General features: G+C 31.5%; 2 protein-coding genes and 1 long non-coding RNA gene across 4 annotated transcripts; all 3 read left to right on the top strand.

The window, feature by feature from the left end:
* The first annotated feature begins 896 nt into the window (after window positions 1-896).
* LOC105162720 (Cyclin/Brf1-like TBP-binding protein) lies at window positions 897-13,091 on the top strand. 2 transcript variants are annotated; one of them, XM_011080820.3, is made up of 20 exons: window positions 897-1,168; window positions 1,253-1,325; window positions 1,519-1,600; window positions 2,486-2,561; window positions 3,047-3,132; window positions 3,217-3,293; window positions 4,011-4,067; window positions 4,944-5,056; window positions 5,476-5,555; window positions 5,689-5,775; window positions 6,864-6,944; window positions 7,503-7,667; window positions 7,739-7,903; window positions 8,485-8,557; window positions 8,652-8,761; window positions 9,561-9,641; window positions 10,294-10,431; window positions 10,646-10,735; window positions 11,522-11,575; window positions 12,767-13,091. In XM_011080820.3, exons 2-20 carry the CDS (start codon window positions 1,264-1,266, stop codon window positions 12,941-12,943), a joined length of 1,854 nt encoding a protein of 617 aa, XP_011079122.1. In that variant the 5' UTR covers window positions 897-1,168; window positions 1,253-1,263; the 3' UTR covers window positions 12,944-13,091. The 2 variants fall into 2 exon arrangements, with proteins under 2 accessions (XP_011079122.1, XP_088736786.1); XM_088880660.1 differs by having other exon boundaries at window positions 5,476-5,585.
* A 6,348-nt stretch (window positions 13,092-19,439) lies between these two features.
* LOC148787988 (uncharacterized) lies at window positions 19,440-22,510 on the top strand. The gene is made up of 3 exons (XM_088880418.1): window positions 19,440-19,647; window positions 20,038-20,093; window positions 22,244-22,510. The coding sequence occupies exons 1-3, from the start codon at window positions 19,569-19,571 to the stop codon at window positions 22,373-22,375; spliced, it is 267 nt and encodes an 88-aa protein (XP_088736544.1). The 5' UTR covers window positions 19,440-19,568; the 3' UTR covers window positions 22,376-22,510.
* Window positions 22,511-24,251: 1,741 nt separating this feature from the next.
* Window positions 24,252-25,537, top strand: LOC148787987 (uncharacterized). Its single transcript, XR_016065412.1, has 3 exons — window positions 24,252-24,388; window positions 24,504-24,535; window positions 25,435-25,537. It is a non-coding gene; the product is annotated as an uncharacterized LOC148787987 (long non-coding RNA).
* Window positions 25,538-26,090: the final 553 nt, after the last annotated feature.

The following is a 26,090-nucleotide window of genomic DNA, read 5'->3' as shown; positions in this document are numbered from 1 at the left end:
TTTAGTTTTTGAAATGCGATATGTTGTTTATATATTTTATTCTTATGTATAATATATTTTAAAGCGTAAAAAATTATTTATTGTATGTATTCAGGGACGGCGTGCCATAATACTAGTAAAATAAAAAAACAAAACAAACAAAAAGGTGAGATAGCAAAAAAATGCTCTCACTTAATAGTAAAATATAGATACATAAAGTATATATAAATTACATGATTTGATAAAAAAAAAAAAGTGGGGCTTAAAGAGTGAGAAATTTGTAGTCAATGGAGACTGAAAAATTGTTGATGTACTTGTGGGGCTTTAAATTATTCGAATCGAGTCGATCACGTTATTATTTAAGTTTGTTTAAATTATTATCGAGTTTCAATAATTGTATTTAAATTTGGTTTGATTATTGATTTAATCGAGCTTTTAATTGAATCAAACATGAATCGAAATCAAGTAATTTAATATTTTTAAATAAATTTTATTATTTTTGCACTAATGAAATCGATCTCGAGCCGAGCTCAAAGTTTACTAGACAAAAATTTTCATTCAAGTTTAGTCTATTAAGTTTAACAAATGAAGTTCGTTTATTGGTATATTTCAATCGAGTATCGAATAGTTTGATTATTTTTTCCGGTCAATTTCCTGGAGGGTCCAAAATGATATTTTTAAAAGTTAAGGGTGGAGAGTGAAAATTGAGTATAATTGTAGGGGCAAAATAGAAATTATCCTTATTTATTCCTTTCACCACCCGAGGCCTAACCCGCCCCACACCTAAAATTCGAACAAAAAAACCTGGACCGTTGAATTTTTACATGAAATCTAACGGGTAGATTTCCTTTCTCTTTTTTTTTTCTTTTTTATTTATTTATTTTTAGCCTTCTTGATTGGAAACCGTTTTCAACTTTCCTTCCCATACAAAAGACAGAACCAAAAAAAAGAACTTTCCTTCTCATACAAATTACAACCAAAATTCCAAGTACTTAAACCCTATCTACAGGCCCATCGCGCCAAAACCCCAAGATCAGCATCATCTGCAGTGTTTTAATAGCAGGGTCTTCAGACCATCAATTCCGCTGCAAGATTTTGATAATTGTAGTTAAATTTTGCTGCAATTACATCGCCGCAACATTGAAATTGTTGGGTCTGCTGAATCTTCGAGTATTCTGCAATCCTTTTGGTAAGATGGGAGGCTTTAGTCAAAGGTGAAATTTTTATCGATCATTGTGTTTTAATTTGTTGATGCATGTTCGGTTCGTATCAGGGCTTGCGAGTATGGTCTGGTGCGGTAACTGCGCGAAAAATATCAGTAGACCTGATTATGTGGATGGTAAAATGTAAGTGCTTCTTCTAAGTTATTACTCACGTAGATTTCTTGTTTTGTTTTGTTTTGTTAAGGAACGAAAGCTTTGCTCAGCTTGAAATTGTGCTGGCTTAGTTTAAAGGGCTTCTTTTTAGTTTGTATTTTGGGTGATGTGAGGTAATTGTGTGTACTGAAGGAGATTTCTTTTGTGGTTTGTAAATAAACAGATGCTGTTCACTATGTGGAAGAGTTCTGGACGAGGATAATTTTTCTCAGGAGCCCACGTTTGTCAAGAACGCTGCTGGGCAGGTTTGCTCTTGGTTGTATAGTTGTCCGCAGCATTGTCAGTTTTTTTTTTATTTTCATGGGAAAGTCTAGGCCGCCTCTTGCTTTGAGAAGTCATTGCCCATCATCTTGTTGGTACAAACTTTATCTGGCTATTGAGGGCTTATTCTGATATTGTTTTTCGGTACATTTCACGTCAGTCTTGTTGGAAGTAGTTAAAATATTAAGCATCTTTGAGTTGGTTGTTGGTTTATTCTGCTCTTTTATTTTGCATTGGGTATTAAGTGGCTAGAGCACTGGCTAGCAGTTCGATAAACCTAATTGTTATAATTCTGATTTAGTATGAAACTTCAGAATCGAACTTTCATTAGCTTCATAACTTCAAAGGATTTGGAACACCTGATAGAGAGATGAGAGGCGGAAGATAGTGTAGACGCCCTCATTGAGTAAAGAATTTGCTTTTGATATTATTATTTCGACCTTTCATACTCCAATTACTTTTCTTGGTCCGGTGTATCTGTTCTAATGTTATTTCTGGGATTGCTTGTTTTGCTTTATTCTATCCTGAAACCCAAGGTTTATTCTATCCTGAAACCCAAGGTTGATGGACTAGATAGTGTAAGTGCTCTCATTGAGTGAAGAATTTGCCTTTGACATTATTATTTCCACCTTTTATGTTCCAATTTCTTTTCTTGGTCAGGCATATCTGTCTTATGTTATTTCTGGGATTGTTTCATTTTGCTTTGTCCTGAAAGAGGTCGACACAGTCCACATTTAATAGTACTGTTAACAGGAAACTGGATTATTAGGAAGTAGCAACGTGAAGTAATATGTGGATTAGTCTGTCAGGGTGCATTTTGATTAGAGCTTGTTCATGTTCTATATTAATTGACTCAAATTTTGCCACAGAGCCAATTGTCAGGGAATTTTGTGAAGACCATCCAAAATGAATATTCGGTTTCCCGCGAGAGGATACTGAATGAAGGTAAATCTATTTACTACTTATCGCAAAACTAAGATTTCTTGTCACCTGATATATAATGAACTCTGCAAGCGAAGGACAGTTTCCGTTATGGTGTTAATTTGAATGGGTACTTTGTGGGTTTGGATTCGGAGAGCAGCTTTCTTTCCTTGTAATTTGTCAAATCTCCAACTTGTAAAATAATATGTACTTCTTTAGGTGCTCTGCCCATTGACCTGCAATTCTTAAAGTAACAAGGACTTTGTTGTGGTTGATTGATGTTAAGACATATTTGCATGTGCAAGTCATAATGATGCACAAATTTCATGACCTCAGTCCCTGGAATCCTCATTCAGTGCAGTGGTAGCACTTTTAGTTCCTATAAGCTATTGTGAAATCTGACTGTATGTCTTTAACGCACTTTTATGTCTAATATTATTGTGTTAATGATATTACACCTAGTTGTATGATCTCTTTAAATTATCATGTAAATTCCTCTCTTATTGCAGCATATAATGGGATAGATAGTATGATTTATGCCCTGGGAATTGATGGTGGTGATTCCATAGCTCGCCCAGCTTTAGCCTTTTATACGGTGTGGCTCTTTTATACAGTATCTGTGTTTCTAGATATTCTGTTGATTGACAGTCATTATGGGTAACTGTTGTTTACTTGACAGATAGCAGTTGAGCGCAACTTCACAAGGGGGCGGAGGAAAGAGCTAGTGGAGGCTGCTTGTCTTTACATTTCTTGTAGGTATGGAAGTTTCTTTAGAAAAAGGAAAAAGGAACGTGGTCAATTAATATTAACATGACAGTTTGTTTCCAATTCAATGTTATGCCGTTGATTTCCGTCGGAAAAGGTTAAAAGATGTTTCAGGTCGTAGTATGTAAGCCCTAGCGTCTCGAGTTTGTTCCTCTTCCTGATAAGTAATTCTATTATATTTCTTTTATTTTTCATTGTTTGGGTGAACTTTAATTGGTTTCCTTGCCATATTATCTGATTATATATTTTAGGAAAAGGGAATGAGTTATATGAACCATGTATCTTAGTTTCCAATGCTATTTATCATGGATTCAGAATAAACCAATAATTGGGGAGGTGGGTAACTTTTATGATGTTTTTCACATGTATTTCCACCAGGTATAGGCTTTTAACTTATGTTGGTAAATTTCATCAAGTAGACTTTTAACAATCAAATATCTTGGACTTGTTTCCACAACTACATTGTGGTACCAAAAATTAATGACGAATGGTAAGCGGAAGGGGGGAAATGTTCAATTATACATGGCATATTGTTCAAATGGTTTGTGAAGAGGAGAAAGGAAGGATATTCTGTTAATTTACATGCACAAACATTTATATGGATCCTTGCGAATTTGAATCTGCTAAGTGCTAATATATAACTGGTTTAATTATTTGTTACAATAGAAACTATGGAGCTTTGATTGTTCTATTCATTTTCTTTTGCAGGGAGAATAAAAAGCCATATCTTCTTATTGATTTTTCAGAGTACCTAAATATAAACGTGTATGTGGAACTTTCTTCCTTTTGAGCATGTTGTTAGTTCTGTTTCTGAGTTTGTGTATTCTTAAATAAGCTCTTAAAGTTTAATGTTCTAGTTCTGTGTTGAGCTATTTGAGACTTGGTTAAGGTGAAGTTTACTTGTTACTGTTGGGAAGGCGTTTAAGTGGAACGAGGTGTGCTTTATGTTACAAAGTATGTCATATTCAGCCATTGGATAAGTTTGTGTGCATGGCCAAAGTTGTAGGCATAAGACGTTATCTAAATTGCTGTTGTACATTATTAATGAAATGGAATTAATTGCAAAATGAAGTTTGAGGTATTATTTCTGATCAGCGGGAATTGCAAAGTTATTTTGTGTAACTTAGCCAGAAGATTTTTGTCTGTATTCCATATCATTTCTTGGAATCATCATAGACTGAAAATTTGCTGGAACTTCAAACGTGTCTTTATTGGATACAATATAAGTTCCACACAGTTACAAGAATGAGGACAGGATGTAGTCAAGATAACAATCTTACAATCAATGTCCTCTACCATTCGCTTATTTGGTTCCAATTTTCGCCCATAGTGTGGATAATCACTGTCTACTCTTGTTGACTGTAGAAGGGAATTCCCAAAACTAATCTACATGTAACGAATCTGAAAGAGTTGAATGAGGAGAAAATCTCATGTATAGTTCTATAGAATGACACTAAGGGTAAAATTCTGACTTACATTCAGCTGCCATCGTTCGATTGATCTCTGCGGGTCTTGTTTCGTTTAAACTATAGATAGACAGTAGTCAGCAAACTTTCTCCAGTTTTTTAAGTGATTAGTTTTTCTTATTTGTTTGGGATGTTGAAGATATCTTTTAATTTTCTTTTTCCTAACATAACACAGTTATGTGCTAGGGGCGGTATTTTTGCAGCTTTGCAAACTTTTGAGCCTTGAAGAACATCCCATTGTTCAAAAACCTGTGGATCCTAGCCTTTTCATTCATCGATTTACTGACCGTAAGTACATGTTCTGTTTTATTGCTTTCTACATACTGGTCTGAATTTTACTGCCTTTTGGAATACTATAGGGTTTATATGTCTTATAAATTGTTGATTTATATGTGGTATGCATCAAAGTGGAGTATGTGTGTGTACAGAAAGTCGCTTGATCTTCAGAACTGTTTAAAGGAGATCTTGTGAGCTCAATTTTGGAGTGATTTCAATACTCACTGGACTTAACTCCTTAAGCATAGAGCAGTTTGCTCTGGAATTAAATCATTAGCATTTCTTCGTATGGCCAAAACTTAATATCTATCTATCTTTCTTGGTCCACATATAATGAATTTGTTAAGCTTACTCCATTTTTTTTGTTTTTTTTGCTGTCAGCACTCATCTACTTTGGTGGTTAACGAGCAACCTTTCAAACTTCTTTGTAGGTTTGTTTGGTGGCAGAAAACCAAGTGTTTCTAGAACCGCACTTCATATTGTTGCTAGCATGAAGCGAGATTGGATGCAGGTTCCACTAATAATAGATTTGTGTGTGCATGTGAGAGAGTGAAATAGATAGATACGCATAGTCTGATTTGCCCTTGTTCGTTTAGTATTTAGATATAGCTTTGCAGATGATCTGATCTGTGAATTGCTTGCAGACAGGGAGAAAACCAAGTGGGCTGTGTGGAGCTGCGCTCTATATATCTGCTCTTTCGCATGGTCTGAAGTGTTCAAAGTCGGAGATTGTGAGTGTAGTTTAACATAATTGTCCCATGTAAGGTGTTCGAAATGTGTATGTCTTGTGGAAGAGTTTTGCTCATCTTAGTTTTTTCTTCATGATATTAGTTGCCATCCTGTGTTGAGTAGTGATATGGGATAAAATTGATTTGTTTTACATAGAGATCAGGGTTTCTTGAATCTTGGTTTCAGTTGCTATGTTGTCACCCTCATAGCTTCAGTGGCGTTCGTATCCTGTTGTTTCTTGACTGTTAGTGAGTGACAATTCTACGGTTTAGAAGATGATAATTTAATTTTTCACGATTGGGTTCACTTTAGACATCCCAGCTCTACTGCTTCATATGGTCATCTTTTCCTGTTTTCTGGTGTTGGAGTGTATAACCTAACTTTCCATGGAAGTGATTGATTAGCGGTTGGTTCTGAAAATGGGGTCATTTGGAGGAACAATTCATTTTGAATGACTTACTGAAACTGGGTCATAAATGGCAAAAGAAGGCCTCATGGAATATAGGATCTGTATGGTCAGAAAATGGACAAAGAAATGTCTCCATGGAGCATGATTTTCATACGAGAAGTGCGAGTGTTAGACATACATCAGAGAAATATATGGGTCATAGTTATCCAGCTGAATGGAGTGGGGCCAGATGATGACCTTAGTAAATCAGATGAATCAGTTATGTGGTAATGTTAATCGGAAGCATTGCAGAAAGTTTCCTTGGAGTGATTAGTCTTGTAATTCATCTTTTCATGTAGTTACCACAAGTTAATTATTCTCTAGAAACCTATGAATTTCATTTCAACATGCTCAAGAGTTCATTTGCACTGCAAGACTGATTCTTTTTTTCAACCTATGCTAACTTCTAATTTGCTTGATACTAATATTAATGAATGAAAATTGAGCTCTTTATTGCTGTGGTGGGAAATAATTAAGCCCAATGGCTGTGAATACGCAATCTCAGGCTTCCTGTTGGAGCATTCTTCGTGTTTCTTTGCTTTTAGCTTCCAATTGTTGTTCTGGATATTGTGAAGGAGTTTAATCATTTATTTCATTATATCTCTGGCATTATGTGATGCACATCTTTTGAATTGTTGTCAGATTAAGGTTGTCCACATCTGTGAAGCAACACTGACGAAGCGGTTGATTGAATTTGAGAATACAGAGTCAGGAGGTCTTACGGTAGGTGCTCGAAACTGAAGTTATACATGGTGCTCAGAGCCAAAATCTTTGCTATTATTGATAAGATTTGTGTTAAAGGTAGCTATAGGTTAATTATTTTTTAGTTCAAAGCTTGAAGTCACACCTCATATATTTGATTGCTCTATGGTAGGATATTTTGTAGTGGAACCATGGGTAATGCCAAAGTTCATTTGCTATAGGTTCACATTATTTATTTATTTATTTATTTATTTTCGTTGCACTATGTTTTCACACACACATGTATGTATATATTGATGTTGCATGCCCAAACATAGCTCTGTATTTGTGAACATGGAGTGCAAATACATATATTGTTGCATGATACAGAAAGATCAATTCTGTATTATTTCTTTCTTGATGGTTTGACTTCTGTTGCTAGCACTTCTGGAATAACTGTGAAAATACGAAATGTGTCTCCTAAATAGACATTTAATCTTGTGCCTCTCCTACATTTATTAAAGTGTTGGATGCTATTTGTGCAATGGCGAGAATCTTCCTCTTTCATGGGATTGTAAGAAGATTTTTGTATCTGGCTAGATTGAGGAGTTCAACACAAAAGCAGAAGAGCTTGAAAAAGAAGAGAGGCTCACCAAATCGCTGAATACAGGGAAAGCATCTGGAATTGGTGAACTTCTCTGTGAACATAAGGGTGGTGGGAGGGTTCCTTTTGCTCATGGCCTTTGTGAAAGCTGCTATGAAGATGTAAATTCCAGTTCCTTCATGTATTATTCGGTGTTATTTTGTATGTTAATAGTGCTTGCTCCTTGGTGCAGTTCATAAAACTTTCTGGGGGCCTTGAAGGTGGTTCTGAGCCTCCAGCTTTTCAACGTGCAGAGAGGGAGAGAATAATGGCAGAGGAAGCTGCTGCGCAGAGCTCTAAGAACCGAGATTCCTCCATATTGCCTGGCCTAGCAGAAAACCAGAGCAAACTTTTAAATGTATTTACTGATACTCTATCAACACTTTACCCTCCCCTCCCCCCTTTCTCTAGTGGTAGAGATTTTAAGACGACTTGCTCTTGAAGGTCATGTTTATCTCATGTTCATCCTTGCGACCTTTTAAAATTTTTATTAACTTGTAACTATTAGGTGATTGTTTTCTCTAGAGGTACTACTCAATCTATTAAGTTAATCCTTCCATTGTGCTTTTCTTATTTCTTGTTTCCAAGATTTAAAGAAGCGCATGAGTTCAATGTTTAATTACTTCCTTTTATGTTAAGTATGCGATGGTCGTAAAGTTTCTCAGTTACTATTAAATTCCCACCTTTGGTACCATATTGAATGGTTCCTTTTGGTTGCAAGTCTGCTGATATTCTTGTCTTATTTTCCTAGACATCCCTGTTCCAAAAATTGACCCTCCTTTTGCAGTTTGTACATCCAAATTTATTTAAACGATTGAACCTATTGTTTCTTTCCCAAATGTTCAGTTGATTTATTGTGGGTCTATGAGCTTTCTTGTTTGCTACGAACACTTCCTATCTTTCTTATGTTGTATTATCTTTTATTTAATGCATAATTAGTCTAATGAAAGAAGGAGCATCGAGAATATGGGTGAACGCGAAGTTTTACAACCAGCAGAGTCTGAGTCAACAGGTATGACCATTTTACATATATCCAGTTGATGGATCTTAGAATGAGTAATCCGCACACAATTTGGAGAAACTCTGATTTTCGTTTACAATTTCAGGAGCTACCTTGAAACATAATACTAGTCGTGATTCCGGCAATGACAGAATAAATGCAGATGATGCAGCTGCTGAAGAATCAGAGACTTTATCTGACATTGATGACATCGAGGTTCTCAAATGCTCAATTTATTTGAACATAATTGCTCCTTACCACTACTTTTTGTCCATAAAATAGGGAAAAGGAATATACCAGGGTTTGAAAGGAGTGGTGGTGAATTCTGGTAATCTTTTTGTTGAAATAACCACCCAGGTCAAATTCTTGTAACTGACGAGATTTGGATGTGTGTGTTTGACATTCTTGTCAAGTATCTCTCAGTGTCCCTTTTCTTTCTGGTGTGTGTTATGACATTCTTTGCATGCATATAGTGTGCATTAGTGGCCCTTCTTTACATGGCAGCCTTTCTGTGGTTCTGAATTTTGTTTATAGGCCAGGCCTTGGGAAATTTAGGTGCTTAGAATGTAATCATGTCTATACCCTAGCAAGTTGATTGTGGACTGAATAACAGGCCATTAATTGTCTTCCTTCATGTTTAACTTAATACCATTTGCTAATATTTCCAATAGTGTCAGCACATTGGGTCCTGGAGAGGTCCTAGACCTTCATGTTACCAATCTTTGACTATAGTCTTATATATTTTACTGTTAAGAATATGTTTTCTGGTATTAGGACCTCATTCTTGATTCTCCATATACAATAGGATTTAGAATGGATAACATGTGGTGGGTATGTGCCCATAAGCTGACAAGCACGTTAGCATGGCTTAGTATGAAGAGAAGCCCTTGTACATCTCATAAGGAAGATAATAGTGTTGACCAGTGATTAGCTTTCATGGTTTCATCATCTTTTTGGTTAACCAATGCTAGTTTCTGATTCTTGGATTGTTCACTAAAACAAAAACTGCTGGCAGGTTGATGTCTATCTTCACAGTGAGGAGGAGAAGCAATTGAAGAAGATTATCTGGGAGGAAATGAACAAAGAATATCTTGAGGTATTGAAATTGTTTTTATTACGTTGAATAAGAAATCCATGAGTAAGAGGCAGTATTACATGGTCTGGTGACGCTCTCTTCCCTATTCACAAGATAACATTGGACTAGCTTAGTGTTTTGTTAGACCCTTTTAGGATGTAAATGGATGATGTGTGTGTGTGTGTGTGCATGTGTCTGTATGTGTATGTGTGTATTAATGTAGTGCACCAAGGGGGTGCTCCTCATGAAGACAAAAGATTTTATCTATCCGTAAATGTGTCTATATCATTTCCAAGGTGAGGAAAAGAGCGTAATAGTAATTAACAAATTCCTCCTACAAATAGAGAGTTGGAAGTTTTATCCCACAAAGTGCTGTTTTCTCATGCCTTTGCCTCCAAAAATAATTGCACTGAACATTATTGAGTGCACATTACTCAAAGAAAATTCAGCTTCCTTTATTAACGATTTGAGACATGAGTTTGAATTATGACTATGTTCACTCTCGTATGTTTGGCTGAACTAGTACAATTTGGTGTTTTGCTACAATGGGTCATGAAGAATTATATGATCCCTCAAATAAAATTTATCGAAGTAAAAGATGATTATTCACAAAAACTAGTTATTCCACTTATGACGACCAAACCAAACCCTATTTCTGTTTCCAAACTCACAGGAGCAAGCAGCTAAAGAAGCTGCCGCATTAGCTGCAAAGAAAGCTCACGAGGCTTCTTTTGCTAACTGCTCAGAGGATGTACAAGCTGCACAAAAACTTGCTGCAGCAGCTGCAGCAGCTGTTGCGAAGTCGAGGAAGGTGAGATCATGATAGCAGTATAAACTATCGTAGTACATTGTGTTCTGGTACTAGCATAATTAATGTTGGATGGTAGACTCAAAGTTAAGGTTTTGCAAAAGGGAAGGCATTTAAATGGTGGACTCGATTTTTTCTGATGTTCCTGTCAAAACACGGCTGATTAACATATAGACGCTTGTTATAAAGCTGCCCATTACCGAATTATGATTTGCAGGAAAGACAACAGAAGCGAGCTGCGGAAGTGAAAAATTCTGGTCCTGCTCAAACTGCTGCAGAAGCAACTAGACAAATGCTTGATAGAAAGGTATAGTTTAAAAGAAAGACTAGTTCTCAGTTTTCATATCTTTGGAACAGAACATTAACAGAAGAGTGACATGGAAACATATTTGACTATGTCTTCGACTGCCCAGTGTATTATAATAGTGTCATGACTCATGTAAAGCACACAGAACAAGAAAATCTGAAACATGTCCGATACCACAGAGCAGAAATATAAGTTTGAATGTGTCTACGATATTGGACAAAGATTTATGGACGAAACCTTGACTCATTTAAGTAGAACTCCTTGTTTGGAGAATCACTCTTGATTTTGAAGAATCTAAATATATCCACCAGCCATATATTGGAAATTCAAACTTAATCCAAGAGAATGAAATAGGTCTGAAGGAGTAGAATATGTAAAAACCAATCCAAACGATAAAAGTAATTAAATCGTGTTTATTCAATTATAACTTTTATCATTACAGTATGTAAGCATTTGCATAGCTAAGCTTCTAACTCTCTTTAACTTAACTAGTTTACAATAGAACGTTGAAAACTCGAGATTTGAAGTCTGCGTTACAGGAAATCATTTTGAGAAAAGAAGGCCAGTGAGCCAAAAGAATAAAGTGGGACTCTTTATGATGTAGACTGTTACAAAATTCTAAGATCAACCAAGTTGTAACCATGCCCAATTATGTATATGCTGTTGATGAATTACTTTAATTCCAATTCTTATTGCCTATAACGAACACATCTTTTTCCACTTTCACTTTCCTGCATTGATTTTTTGCTTCCATCATTGATGTACTTGGATATGATATTGATACAGAGGCTGAGTTCTAAAATCAGATATGATGTACTGGAGAAGCTTTTTGATGAATCTGTAAGTTTCTTGTTTCTTCAAATGCTTTTTCTTTTCATTCGCTTGAGGTGATTTTTCTGAACCTGTATTTCATGTGGCGGAGAGATGGTAGAATTTGATTGAGTTTTCATACCTTATTGACATTTCCTTAGGAACAGAAAATGGAATTTGAAGGAATCAGAAGAAATTCTCTGCTATTTTCATCGGTGGCTGCTATACTTCTACTTGTTTAGCATTTCTTTAAACTTAATAATGGTTCTGGAATACGATCAAAATCCATGACCGACTAGAAATCCTTTTAGTTACATTTTGGAACTGGGGACTTACATTTTCAGTCACAGCATGTTTAGAACTAATGCATTGACGGGTGAGTTTCTTGGGTTGCGAGTGGAGTAAGACTAAGTTTGCATCCATTTGATACACATATACAAAACCTGTTCCATAGGAATGGTGTTGCATGTCCAGATACAGAGTAGAAAATGAAAAATACATGTACTTGCTGTAATTTAAACCAGTGCATTCAACCTGGACAAAACCTCGACACTTTCATTACAGGGTAGCACCCAATAAGAGCTCCCAGAATAGAGGTTCTTGCTATAGACAAAATACTGGACGTACTAGTTTTCCAAATCAAAGTGTTGGATGACGTCTGCTTTATCACCTCTAAAGACTTGACCCATATGGACTTGCTGTGATCTCCCTATTTAAAGTTTCCCATCTTGCTCAAAGAGTAAGTTATCCCGAGTAGTAGGTTGCCCTTGCAGGCAGTCAATGGTCGTGTTCCGACCAAAAGAAAGGGGAAATTCTTGGATTGTCTAAGGTCTAATGCTTCTTGATTACTAAAAGAACCCTAACTTATATATTATGTATCCTCACTGATTAGGAACCAAAAATCCAGCGAAATCGTGTACCTATTGTCTATATAATGGATACCTTATATTAATACTGTGCAGAATCCATGTTTGGGGGTAGTTTCTGGGGGTACTTTTCATGGAGTTCTGAAATGACATACAATATCTGCTTACTAAAAACTAGAAGCAGCAAAGAAAACATGTCTCATAGTTCTGACTTCTGAAATGTGATGGCATCATTTAGACCTTTATCTTTGTGCTTCCCAGCTATCGAATTTTACAAGAATACTGATCAGAGGTGTCTCAGTTCCATCACCGGTTGGCAATATCTTAAATCTTTACCGTCTTGTTTGTGTATCAGGAAAACCCAGAGACCACCAAGAAAAGCCGAACAGAAGCAGATGCCGATGGTGATGTCAAGGATTTTAAGACTAGCAAAGAAGAGAATCCTGAAGTAGAAGAAACCTACAATACCTGTAGTGAGAATGTAGAAGAATTCGATTACAACGATGATTATAACGACTTTACTGATTTCTAGAAACTTCCCCACACATGTCAACCTGTTGTACATTAGTATATATTTGAATGCTGATTTATCTCATAGATGCATAAGTCGCTAGTTCTGTTTGTGAAAGATACAGAAGAACAAGTCTTACTAAAGTGGCATAATGCCCTATTTATTCTTATACACAGACTACCACCCTCTACCTTTTCTCTACAGGTAATTGAATTATCCTTCAACTGCATATTATTATCAAGAATCAACATAACAGTTTAAGTTGTACGGTGAGCATATAAGTCACACCCATTATGAATTTCAATCATCAATGATCAATATAAGTCAAATATTAATATATATTACTATAAATCGACAATTATTATTAAACTAGACTAATATTAACATATTGGTGAGAGTCGGAAACTTTTTGAGCATGAGTTTCAGCTTTGTCAATTAAGGTAGACCTTTCGATGAATATTCTTTACAATCACCCTCCTGAGGTATTAGTAGCGTTGGCCAACTGGAGGTATGTTTGTGCAAGTGGACTGTATGGCCAACTACTAAAGAATAAAATACATTGTATGATATACCATTGGATTTTTTTTTATACTTTAATTTTAATTATCATATAAAAAATTTATTTAACTTACAGTAAGTCAGTAATACGTTAATTGAGGTTAAATATTGATCCTCATTGAGTTTTTTTTGTTAAAGTTAATAAATTCGATGAATTTTGACTATGGGAAGGACTTATTTATTAGAAAGAAGGAAGCAAAATTCGAAGGTACTAATATAATTTTTTAAAAGGTAATTGCATAACACACCTATGTGTTTTCAAACTTTAGCTAAAAATCCCATGTATTAAAAGAAAAGAAAAAAAAACCCCTTTTGTTTTGTAAAATACAGCAAAAAGCCTCATCTTCGTGAGAAACTAACGGAAAGTGTGTGGCACTCTCCTATTGTGAGAGCGTCCTCATTTTTTGACCTTTTTGGGATTACTTTAAGTGTATAATGTTCAATTTGTCTATTTCTTTCACATTAAATATATTTTACCTTTCTTTCATATTTAAATATATTTTAAATTAAATTATTTATACTATTAATTATTTAAATATATTAATTGATTTAAATTATTTATTTAGTTCAAATATATAACAGTAAATTATATTTATTTATGAAATATATTAATTTAATATAAAACACCTAAAAAATATATAATTTTTTTAAGTATTAAAATTCTAAATTTCAAAAACACAATAAAAATTTAATATACTAACTAAAATTTATATGCAACATAAAAGTCACTTATAATTAGTATATATTATTAAATTAATTAAATTATTGTTAGTCGAAATATATTTTATTTATTTATAAATAATACTAATTAAATATCAAAATACCAAAAAATAATAAATTAAATATTAAAATTTAAAAAAATTAAATTAATTTTACTTTACTTTTTAAAAAATAGATTTCTTTTTACACCTTCTTCTCCGTTACCAATATTTAGCGGCCGGCAACGGCGCCTGGACAACAGAGGTCACCCTTCTTCTTTGGGCGACCACCGTTGCCAAGGTGTTAGCTCGAGGGCGGCATTGCCCCCGATCTGGCTACCGCTTCTTCCAAAAGCGGGCGGCGAGGTTGACAGAAAGGGGAGGCCTCGTGTCACCCATTTGTGAGCTGGCGACGTCGTCGGCCCCCAAATTATATATATATATATATTATATTTTATATGTATAGTGTGTATATATATAAATAAAAAAGTATATTGTAAATTACTTAAAATCTGAACCGTTTATTTTTTATAATTAAAAATCAATAATTGTTATTACGGAAAATTTTGCAAAAAAATTAACACCGTTAGCACTTAACTAACAGAAGGAAAAAATATGCAGCATTTTATAAACACAAAATTTTTTTGCTTATTTTTTTATCACAGAGGTTTTTAGCTAAATTTTGAAAATATAGGGAGATTTTATGCAATTTATTTTTTTCTAAACTACAAAGGATTTATGTGTAATTATACAGCAATTTCATTGAAGAAACAGTGTAATTATCCCATTTTTCCTTTTCTTCTTCTTCGTATTATTTTAAAAATGAGTGATTTGTTAATCTTTTATGACAAGGCAACCACTAAAAGACTCTTGAGCTATATTGACTTTTGGATGGTTTGGTACCCTCTAACTTTTGTTTATTGAGAGAACGTTTGATTGAATTTATTTTAAAATATTTTATAAATAAAAAAATGTTTGACTTCAATTTATTTAGAATATTTTATAATTATTTATATTTACATTTCTAAAGTCTATAAAATGTTAGATTTCATCTCAAAATATTCAATTAAACAAAATCATTGACCAAAATCTCAAATTTGTATTTATGTGATTAAATTAAAAAAAGGTTGTTAAAAATAGTTGTCATCTCAAATCCCTATAAAGTAATCTCCTAACTTTTATTAAAATTTAAATATACGATAATATTTATAAATCCTCAAACATCTTATATGAAGCTCGCTCTGTTAGTTCTTGTGCGTTATAAAGACTTTGGCGTATCCCTTGGCCTGTCGAGGGAAACGCTACTCATTGAGCACTGTTGTACTGTACGATTGTACTATTTATTTAATGAAAATTACATTTACCTAAAACAAAAATATATCTTATACGACCAGTTCGAAAAAAAATAAAAAAATAAAAAAAATTATTTTTTGTCTTTTTGGAATCAAAGAGGGAAAGAAACAAATTATAGTCCAATACACATTTCCCCTCATTTTTTATTACCACATACTTAGAATATAGTTTTTTTCACTTTTGTCTTCAAACGCTAATTCCATTCCAATCCTTCCAATTCTTCCTTTTCTCAAAATCTACCCCATAATTTTTAAAATTTTCCATGCAATTGGTGCACGCCTACCTTTGTTTTTCTTATAGTACGCAATACAGGAAAATTATAATTTTGATCCTGTAATTTAGGGACTGATATTTTTGATTGTGTATAAATTAATTGTCGTAATTTAGTATTTTAAAACTTTGGCAATTTTCGTCATTTTCTAGTTGATTTGACTGGAAATTACTTATGATTCTCATATGAATCAACTAAATTGCAATTTTAATCCTATAGATCAATTCTTGTATAATAAAAAATATCAACCCCTAAGTTACAGGACTAAAAATTTCAACCTCTCTTAAGTTACAGGACTAAAATGCAATTTCATTTGATCATGAGCAAGTCACATGCATTTTTTCAGTCAAATTGGCTGGAAAAGAACTAAATTGCCAAAATCTTGTAGTTACCGAACTAAATTAAACTCGTATAGGCTAAAAAATAATGCCCGTATAAATTACATGACTAAAATTTTATTTTATTTTTCTTATGAAATACAACACATTATTCAATTAAGACTGATTCGTATCAACTGATATGTCCAAATAAAAAATATATATTTTTTTACTATAGATAATAAACGTAAATATATACCTACATTCGTAAAATTTGAATCCACGACCTTTCGATCACGAGTTGTTTCAAGATTTCAAATGCAATATATATTAGAAGTCCATTAGAATTTAGAGAAGGTGAAGCCGTCAGCTTCTTGCATCATATGTGTAACATCTTTTATTACATTATGGCAATATACGAGGGTGTCGTTTCTTGTATTTCATTTTATACATATTATGTATTTAAAAAAATAATGTCATTACAACAGCACAAATTTATTATAAAATAGTGAAATTCATTAGCGACGAATTTAGCATGAAAGATATTTACTTGGTAATTAGCCTGATTTTAAAATTAAATTTTCTTGTTGATTTTAATTGCCAGAAATTTCACTGGCGAAAATATTTAGGGAAAAATATTATTTTAGTCCTCTAAGTATTACTAATTTTAATTTTAGTCCGATAACTATGTCCATTTTTGTTTAGGTCCAGTAACTTACGAAATTGCTTACTTTTAGTCCTCTGACAAATTTTCGAACAATTTTACCCCTATGCAACTTTTGAAAGGCAGTTTTAGTCCATATGCACTCATAGGGGTAAAATTGTCCGAAAATCTGCCAGAGGACTAAAAGTAAGCAATTTCGTAAGTTACTGGATCTAAAAAAAATGGACATAGTTATCGGACTAAAATTAAAATTAGGCATACTTAGCGGACTAAAATAATACTTTTCCCAAATATTTATCAGTAAAATTTTGGGATGAACTTTTTAAAATTATTTCCAAGACCAGCTGGTAAGAAAATTTTCAACATTAAAATCCATTTATAATTATAGCTAGCCAGCAAATATTTCGTTTCTAAAATTAATTTTTAAATCATAAGAATTTAAACTTTTTATATTTTGCTAAATTCGTCCCTAATTACTATTAAATTTACTCTCACTTTTAATTTTTCTAACTATTACATAATCTCTTATAGTATATGTATAACATTCACATTGTTCGTATTTTTGTGAGAAGATTTTATACACATAATTATGTATATGAATTGTAGCACGAGATATCGGTTGCAAACTCAAAGTTGACAGAGAGAGAGAGTGACAAATGCAATAAATTAAAGATATCGGACAATTGTGTAATAAAAATTTTTATTGGAATATATATAAATTGATATTTTATAAATAAAGTATAATACGAAATATAACATTATTTTGTAGTTTTTGAAGTGAATAAATAAAAAAAAATTTGCCCGTATGAAATAAATCGATCTTTTTTTTTATTTTGATTTATTTCGTCATACTAATTATATGAAATTTGCAAGTTATTAGTACTTCAGGCTACTTTTCCGGTGGAATCTTCTATCGGAAAAGTGGTCACGTACAACGTTGATGTGCAAGAATCTTCCTTCTTTCTGACAAAATAACTCGGTGGGCTTGTTAATTTTTTGGTTGAATTTCATTCTTATTCTTAAAACACGGTAAATATTCCTCAATTCGAAAATTTGTGGTGAACGATTTTACCATATTTAAATTAAAAATTTCACCGAAATATGATATAAAAATGATAACTTATAGAACTCGTATACAATAAAATAAAATAAAATAAAATACAAAACGATCATAATTTGAAGAATAAAATATCATTTTTTTTACCCTAAATAATATTACACAAGTGTGTGTAATAAAAGATATGCAAGTGTTGAATAAAAACAAAGGAGAGAGTTCACATGGAGGACATAATTTAGTGGGATATGATGTAATAAATTCCCAAGCACAGTAGAGACCACCATTGACTCTTTGATTTTTCTAACATACCCCGTGACAGGCATGATTCTTGTCACTAATTAATTCAAACAACTATATATTCATATGAAACCAACTTCGCCCTGCTGCTGTTTCTTTTCTAACTTACTATCATGGGATTTTACTTATTAAAAGTTTGCCTACTCCAACTTCTAACCCCCATTGCTAAATACTGTATACCCCTTTGTTGTCCGGTTTCACTTTCAATCTTGACACGTCTGTCTCATCTCCAAATCTTATATACCAAACATATTTTTCGGAAATAGATGTAATGAAATTTAATTTCAGGACATGTTCTTTGTTTTGACTCTAAAACGATTGCTTCGTCTAAAAATTTAATTTGTTAGACGGAAAAATAATTTAATATTAATGTATATCTTAGATAGTAGTAGTTTTTATTAGCTAGGTTTTGTACGCAGCACTTTTTTGTTAAATATTTCACGAAAAAGATGACATCGTCGTTAAGTGCATGATACCAAAAGTGTTATTTTTTTAAAATTATGGAACCGAAAGTAGGAATCTTAAAATCGACAGGACCAAAGTGTAATGACCTTAATGACAATGTGCACTTTCTGTTAAAATACATAACAAAAAACTTCTATCGAACCCACACTAGTTTTTAGGAGTTACAGAATTAAAAGTAAGAATCACATAATTAATGAGATAAAAAATAAAAAAAATCATAATTTTTACGAAACAAAAAGTGTGCATAGTGTTTGGTTTCATTCTTGGCCCATCTCAAAACGTGGTAAATATTTGCCTTAATTTATTTTGAAAGTTTTGGTGGCGTTTTGAGATGTTTTGAAACTGTGTCTCATTTGTTTTTGGTCAAAATAAGTCTACACTATTTATAGGCCCTACAACTAAAAAAATTATATACATACTTATACATATATATATATAAATATATATAAAAGAGACATGATTTGACAATGAACAATAGCTTTTATCTCATACTAAACAACATCAAACATACCATACTTATTTTATCTTATCTCCAAAAATAAATCCAAACATATACACTATCTCTAACACATACTTATTTATCTTTATTTTTATCTCTCTATCTTCATAAATCACATCAAAACAAGTTAAAAATGAAAACAAACAGAGCGGTTATTTCTCCAATTTTGTATTGTTGTGTCAAACATATAAAAAACGAAACCAAACAAAGTCTGGTATTTATATATATATATATATTTATTATGTTGTGGGAACTCACCAGAAGTTGACTTTTTTTTAGGGTTAGCTGTACTTACAATTCCTTTCATATGTTGGTTGGTGTCCTTATTTAAACTCCAACATAGGACCACCAAATTTACCCAATTCTTCTTGCAACCTCATCTCATCCCCTTCTTTCTTTTTCATTACAAAGACATATCATAAACACCCCCTTCTTGGCGGCGTCGACGGCGGCGGTGGCAGGTGATTATGGCTTTAGGACAACGGCAGCTCGTGGTGGTGCTCCTCCTCCTCCTGGTGGTTTCCACCACCGCAGTTCGGATGTCGAGTAAGTTTATATGAATATATGATCATCATACGGAGATTGTACTATTAGTTAAAGGCAAGGTGTAGGAGGTAGTTTCTTGTATGATTCTAACGTACGACTGAGAGTTGCAGGAAATTTTAATTCAGAACCTGAATTAATTATATGACAAATATAATATACTTATCGTGTAATTATTGTACAGGATATAGATACGAAAGGGCAGTCAATAATATAGAATTTAATCAGCCATCATGTATATATATATAAAGCAATTATATAGAAATTAAATAAAAGTAATTTGTATGTATTCAATTGTTTTGGCTGAAAATAAAATTTAAAAAAAAAATAGAATACTGAATATTTGTGATCATTAATTTGAGTAATGACTCTCTGTGGGTAATTATATAACAGGAACCCTCAAGACTAGTGTGACTGACCAAGTCTCACTTCCTAATTTCCATTCTCAGGTACTCTCTCTCTCTCTCTCTATATATATATATATATATATATATATATATATATATGTATATATGTATAGTATGAACTCAAACATTCTCTGGAATGAAAAGATGTAACCCGATGGAAATTATAACTTATTATATATATATATATATATTTATATATGGGTGGGGGTCGGGAGTGGGGGGGTTGGGGGGGGGGTGGTGAAGTTGTCTTCTTCGTTCTTGCCTTTTTGCAATTGTTCTTTCCTCTCCTCGACGTTGATTTACTTAATTATATGACTTAATTATTTCATTAATATATAATTAAGCTTCGTTCAAACATTTTACAAGTTTTTCTTTTCTTTTTTTTATGTCTCCCATGTTTGAAATATGCAAAATCTATTGCAAAATTAAGTTAAAATATTTGAAGAAGAAGATTATCAAACTTATAAATGCTAAAAACTCCTATTTGTTTAGATAAATTATCTCGAGACCCCTGAGGTTAGATTCAATTACATAAATATTTATTTTTATCTTATACAAAATTACAAATACACCTCCATTCAGTAGCAAAATTTTACTCAACGCCTCATCAAGTGCACTACGTTTATCTAATTAAATAAAATCTCATGAAATGTCGATATTTTATTTTATTTTCTGGTTTTAGCAAAATCGTATATATATTGATAAATGTATGGTTTTAGAAATTTACAAGTTTATGTGATAAAAAAAATATTAAGCATTTTATAAACTTTAATAAAATATTTTCAAGAATTTATAAATTTATTTAAAATCAAAAGTCAGACAGGTGAGGAATTAAATTAATTAAAAGAAGATATATATATTAATTAATTAATTACAAGAAATGCTAAGCACGTATGAAAAGCATTTGCAGAAGTATCATATTGTGGGCGCTGCCATATTCATTTCAACTTTTTTTTATTTTTTTTTATTTTAATGTTTCCGACATATCTTCTAAATTAATTATTTGAATATTAATCAATATATGATTGTCTCTAGAAGATGTGACATTTATGGCTGTCGACTTCTTACACAATATATCACTTAGTTTGCTTACCATAAAATAATTAATCCTAATTTTTTTAGTAATAAAAAATTCTAAAAAATAATGTTAATCTTGCTTCAAAAAATAAAAAATAAAATAAAATAATAATAATAATAATAACTTTATGTATTTTATGTTTAGATATTTTACTTTTTATTTTAATTTTTTCCTGTCTAGTATTTAAAAGACAAAACACATACCCAATAATTTGAATAGGAGAATTTTTGGAGAGTAAAAACTCAAAATCATTGTAAAAAGTAAGTTACAAGAGATATGATTCTTTTCATTATATATAATTAATTAATATGATTAATATTATAAAATAATAGTGAATTTTAATTAATTAAGACTGTACAACGGCTATTAATCATTATTTTCTCAGATGAGACTAAAATATTAGATATGGCTAAAAATCATGGTAAATATTTTCGATCGTAATAGCAAAATTATGGTAGATGTTGATTAACTATTGTAAAAACTATGATAAGTAATATTGATTTATCATAATTTTAAATTTATATTATTTTTAATATATAAGATATATATATATATATATTTTTTGCAACGATCTGATTTTTTATTTTAAAAACAAAGATATGGACCCCATGGTTGACCATTGGAAGTCCACTAGTTTAGTGGGATTATTACAGTCAATCTCCCTTGTTTGGTACTTATCCAAAACCCCTTTTCTCATACTAATCCATTAATTCCTTTTATTCTTAATTATTATTTCTTTTTTTAAAGGAAATCAATCAACTATTATATTTTAAATAATTTTATTATAATTATCTATATCAAATATCTTATAATATCTAACAATTATCGTTATTATAATAATTATATACCAATCATTAATATTCAATAATTATATTTAATCAACAACCACTATTAAAGCAGAACGACGCCTACTAATAACATACAATATATAACATCCGACACATTAGTGGGGTTCGAATCCATGACCTTAAAGTCATGGAACCTCAACTTTATCAATTGAGTTAGACCTCATCGACCCTTTTATTATTATGATTTGTAGAGAATTTAAAATGTAATAATTATATTGATTTGTAATTATTAACATATATTATGTGGTGTTGTAATAAACCTGAAGGATGTGGAACAGAGAGAGAAGGATGATGGGGTGTTGAAAGTGCTGGAAAGAAGAATGACAATTGAGTTAGCAGATTATCCAGGAACAGGAGCAAACAGGAATCATGATCCTAGAACTCCTGGAGGTGTTTGATTTTATACATATATATATATAATATATATATATATAAAATCTTTCCAATTATGAATATTATTAATTAATGTATTTTAATTATTTCAGAATTCTTACAGACAATAATGCATTACATATCCCTTGTCTGGTTTTGCATTTCTGCCTAATCTTGTACTTATTTCTACTTTACCAATGTTAAAATTGTTGTAATTTGGAAGATTTTTATTATTTCTTTTGTGGAAGTTTCTTGGAACTAATGTATTAATTGAATTTTTATTTTCAATATTGTCTCTTTAGTCTATCAATATTTGAATATTGCACCTAGACCCCTTGAAAATGTTGATATTACACACATATAGTCAATAATGCTGATAAACGCATATGAGATCACATATAATTTTTTCTTTTTTAAACGTTTTCGTTTCTTGACTTTATAGGGTACCATTTGGGTCTTATATTTTTTTAATTTTCGTGATTTTAATCCTTTTGTTGATTAGAGTTCACCTCCATCAGCAAGTAAGAGTGAACTCCGGCAACAAAAGGACTAAAATAACGAAATTTGAAAAGATGCGGAACTAAAATGCTACCATAGATTGCTAAAGGATAAAACTGCTAGTAGAAATAATTCAATAAGAACAAAAGCCCCAATTTTAAAATGAAATGTAAGACAGACACGAGTTCTTCCTGCTAAAAAAGGACTAATATTGCAAAAATTAAAGAACATGCAGGATCAACAACTTATAAAAAATTATATAATTTGACCTACGGAATGAAATATAATATTGGAACTCCAAACTTCCAGCAAAAAATATGTAAGTTAGGCTCAAGGGGTTGTATATATATGCCTACAACCAAGAACAGGGAGTAATATGTCCATTTTCAAAACTTAAGGGACTAAAATGCAATTTTACCCTTTCTGGTACCATAAACTTTGCTTATGTCCATTTACAATTAACATTATATATTGCCACACGCTATATCTGTATCTTTATATATATATAATCACACTAATTAATTAATTAATGAAAAAAATGCAAGGAACCCTTGTGATATTGCAACAAGCAAATTACTCCCTTATGAAAAAATAAATAGCGATTTACCTCCCTATATTTTTTAAAATACAATAATTTACCCTTTATGATTTTTAAAATGAAGTAATTTACCTCCCTGAATAAGGATGTAAATTGCTTTATTTTAAAAAGTACAGTGGATAAATTGCTATATTTTTTCATAAGGGGGTAATATGATCATTTTCAATATCACAGAGAATAAATTGCTATTCACCCATTAATTAATATATATAGTCCATATTAAAAAAGTCCTTTGAATATAGATAAAGTAATTTAAAATAAAGAATGGCATGTGAATTGATTGATTTGTAGCATTTTACGCCTTGTTGGATCTCTCTTCATGCTTATCTCTAATATTTTCCAAATATAATATACTCAATTTGTATAAAAGGAAAGAAATTATTATTACAAATTAATGGCAAGAAAATAAGGAAGCAAATATTCAACAATTTAAATTGGGAAAATATTTATTGAAGACTTACCTATGTATGATTTTTAGATAATATATCACAAAAAAAAATTGTAAGAAATATCATGTAATGAATTACATTTTTCACCATTTATAGGAGACAAATTAAGTATAGATAAATCAGAACGAGATCCCGTAAATAAGTTCGAGATCGTGGATTTGAATTTCATTAGATATGTGTGTATTTTTCTAACTTTATATGAAATATTACTTAGTGTATCGAGACGATTTATTCAAATTTATTTTATTATCAGTCAAAAAAGAAAAATTCAAGTGAGATTTATATATATATGTGTATATATACATATATGGGAGAGATAGAGAGAGAGAGAGAGAGAGAGAGAGAGAGAGAGAGAGAGAGAGAGAGACTGTAACTGGTTCAAGAAAACATGAAGAAACTCCAGAAAGATTGCTACACTACTCTGATAATTCTTTTAGTTTGTTCTCAAATTCTTTCAACCTCTGCAGATGTTCATGTGAAAGAAGCTTCGGAGGGTAAATTAAAATTGCTTCATTACACCTTTGATTCTTCCAACTATTTTGGTTGATGCATATATTAATTTGATAGAAACTATGTTGTCTTTGTTTGTTTTTTAAATGTTTTTTTCAGGAGGTTTTGCTTCCATCAAGAAACCCTATAAGGTTATCTCTCTAACATTTTCTTAATTAGTACACTAAAAATTATAATTTTAATTCTATTATAAATATAGGGAGTGATAATTTTGGTTCCGTTCAAATTAATTTTGATAATTTAATCTTGTAATTAAAAGAAAATGATAATTTTAGGACAATTCTGACAAAAACTTTATAAATTGGTTGATGAAGTGTATGTGTTGTACGTGTGACATGCTAATTTAGAAATTTTCGATCAAAATTGGTTTCAACAGCACTAAAATTACTACCCCTTATACTCATATGACTAAAATTATTTTTTTTTTTTCGTAAAATATATATGCTGCAATAGAGATGACACGAGGATTTAAGTAGGAAAAATAAAAATAAAAATAAAATCACCAACAATGTCTGGTTAAGACTGATGTCTCATAAACAAGTTCAAGATCATGAGTTTGAATCCCATCGAACATGTACATATTTATCTCATTTTATATAACCAATCATTGTAATTTATTTATTGTTTTTAGTCATATTAATGTATTTTCAATTAATAAAAAATGTTAACATAATCATATATGTAATTATCATTTAAATAATAATAATCGTAAGATCATAAAGAAAAAGGAAAAAAATCCAATTTACTCCATGTTTATATTGCAAATGTGTAAATTACCTCCCTATGAAAAAAATTAGCAATTTATGCCATGTATTTTTTAAAATGCAGCAATTATAGACAGTAAATTACTATATATTAAAAAATGCAGGAAGTAAATTGCTATTTTTTTATAGGGGATAATTTTGCTCATTTACAATATTACAGGGAATAAATTATATTAAATTCTAAAGAAAAACCTTTATCTCACTTTCTTTTTATTTTATTTTATTTTATTTTTATTTTTATTTTTTCTTTGTTTTTAATCTTGTAGGATGTGGAGAGGTTGGATAATGAGAGGGTGGCAGACTATGATTACCCTGGGGCAAATCCTCGTCATGACCCTCCTCCAGGAAAGAAGATCCCAACGAAATAATTGTCGGAATATTTTAAATATTGATGTAATAATATAATTATTATTTTTATCTAAAATTTTTTTGGAGAAAATAGAACTTGCAATTCAATGGAAATGGAAATGGCAATTCTATCATGATTTAATTTCACTAAACTACCAAAAAAAGTATAAAGAAGGCCTTAAGATATTATGATGAAATAATTTTCCTTCCTAATAGTTTAATTTTTGAATGAGATGTCGGTTTAATAATGTATCAACACTAAGTCGAACAACGGGTCTTGAGTCAGAATCTCGTTGTCACCTCAATTTATAAAAACGAGCTCGTTGAGGTTTGATATAATTATGAATACCTCTTTATTATTTGAAAATTACAAATACCCTATTGATATTTGATGAAATTATGTAATCATTGGATGAAGGTCTAACATTTTCAACTTTGCTCTTGTATTTTTTTTTCATAGAAAAACTGTAAAATATCAGAACGAAACGAATGAAAAAGTTTCAAAATTGTAAAAAGTTGTCCACTTAATCTATATATATATTTTTAAAATAAATAAAATTATGATTCATAAATT

The sequence above is a fragment of the Sesamum indicum genome, linkage group LG5, assembly GCF_026168435.1.
Source record: "Sesamum indicum cultivar Baizhima isolate 11 linkage group LG5, ASM2616843v1, whole genome shotgun sequence".
Lineage (NCBI taxonomy): Eukaryota > Viridiplantae > Streptophyta > Magnoliopsida > Lamiales > Pedaliaceae > Sesamum > Sesamum indicum.
This window is presented reverse-complemented; position numbering and strand designations above follow the sequence as displayed.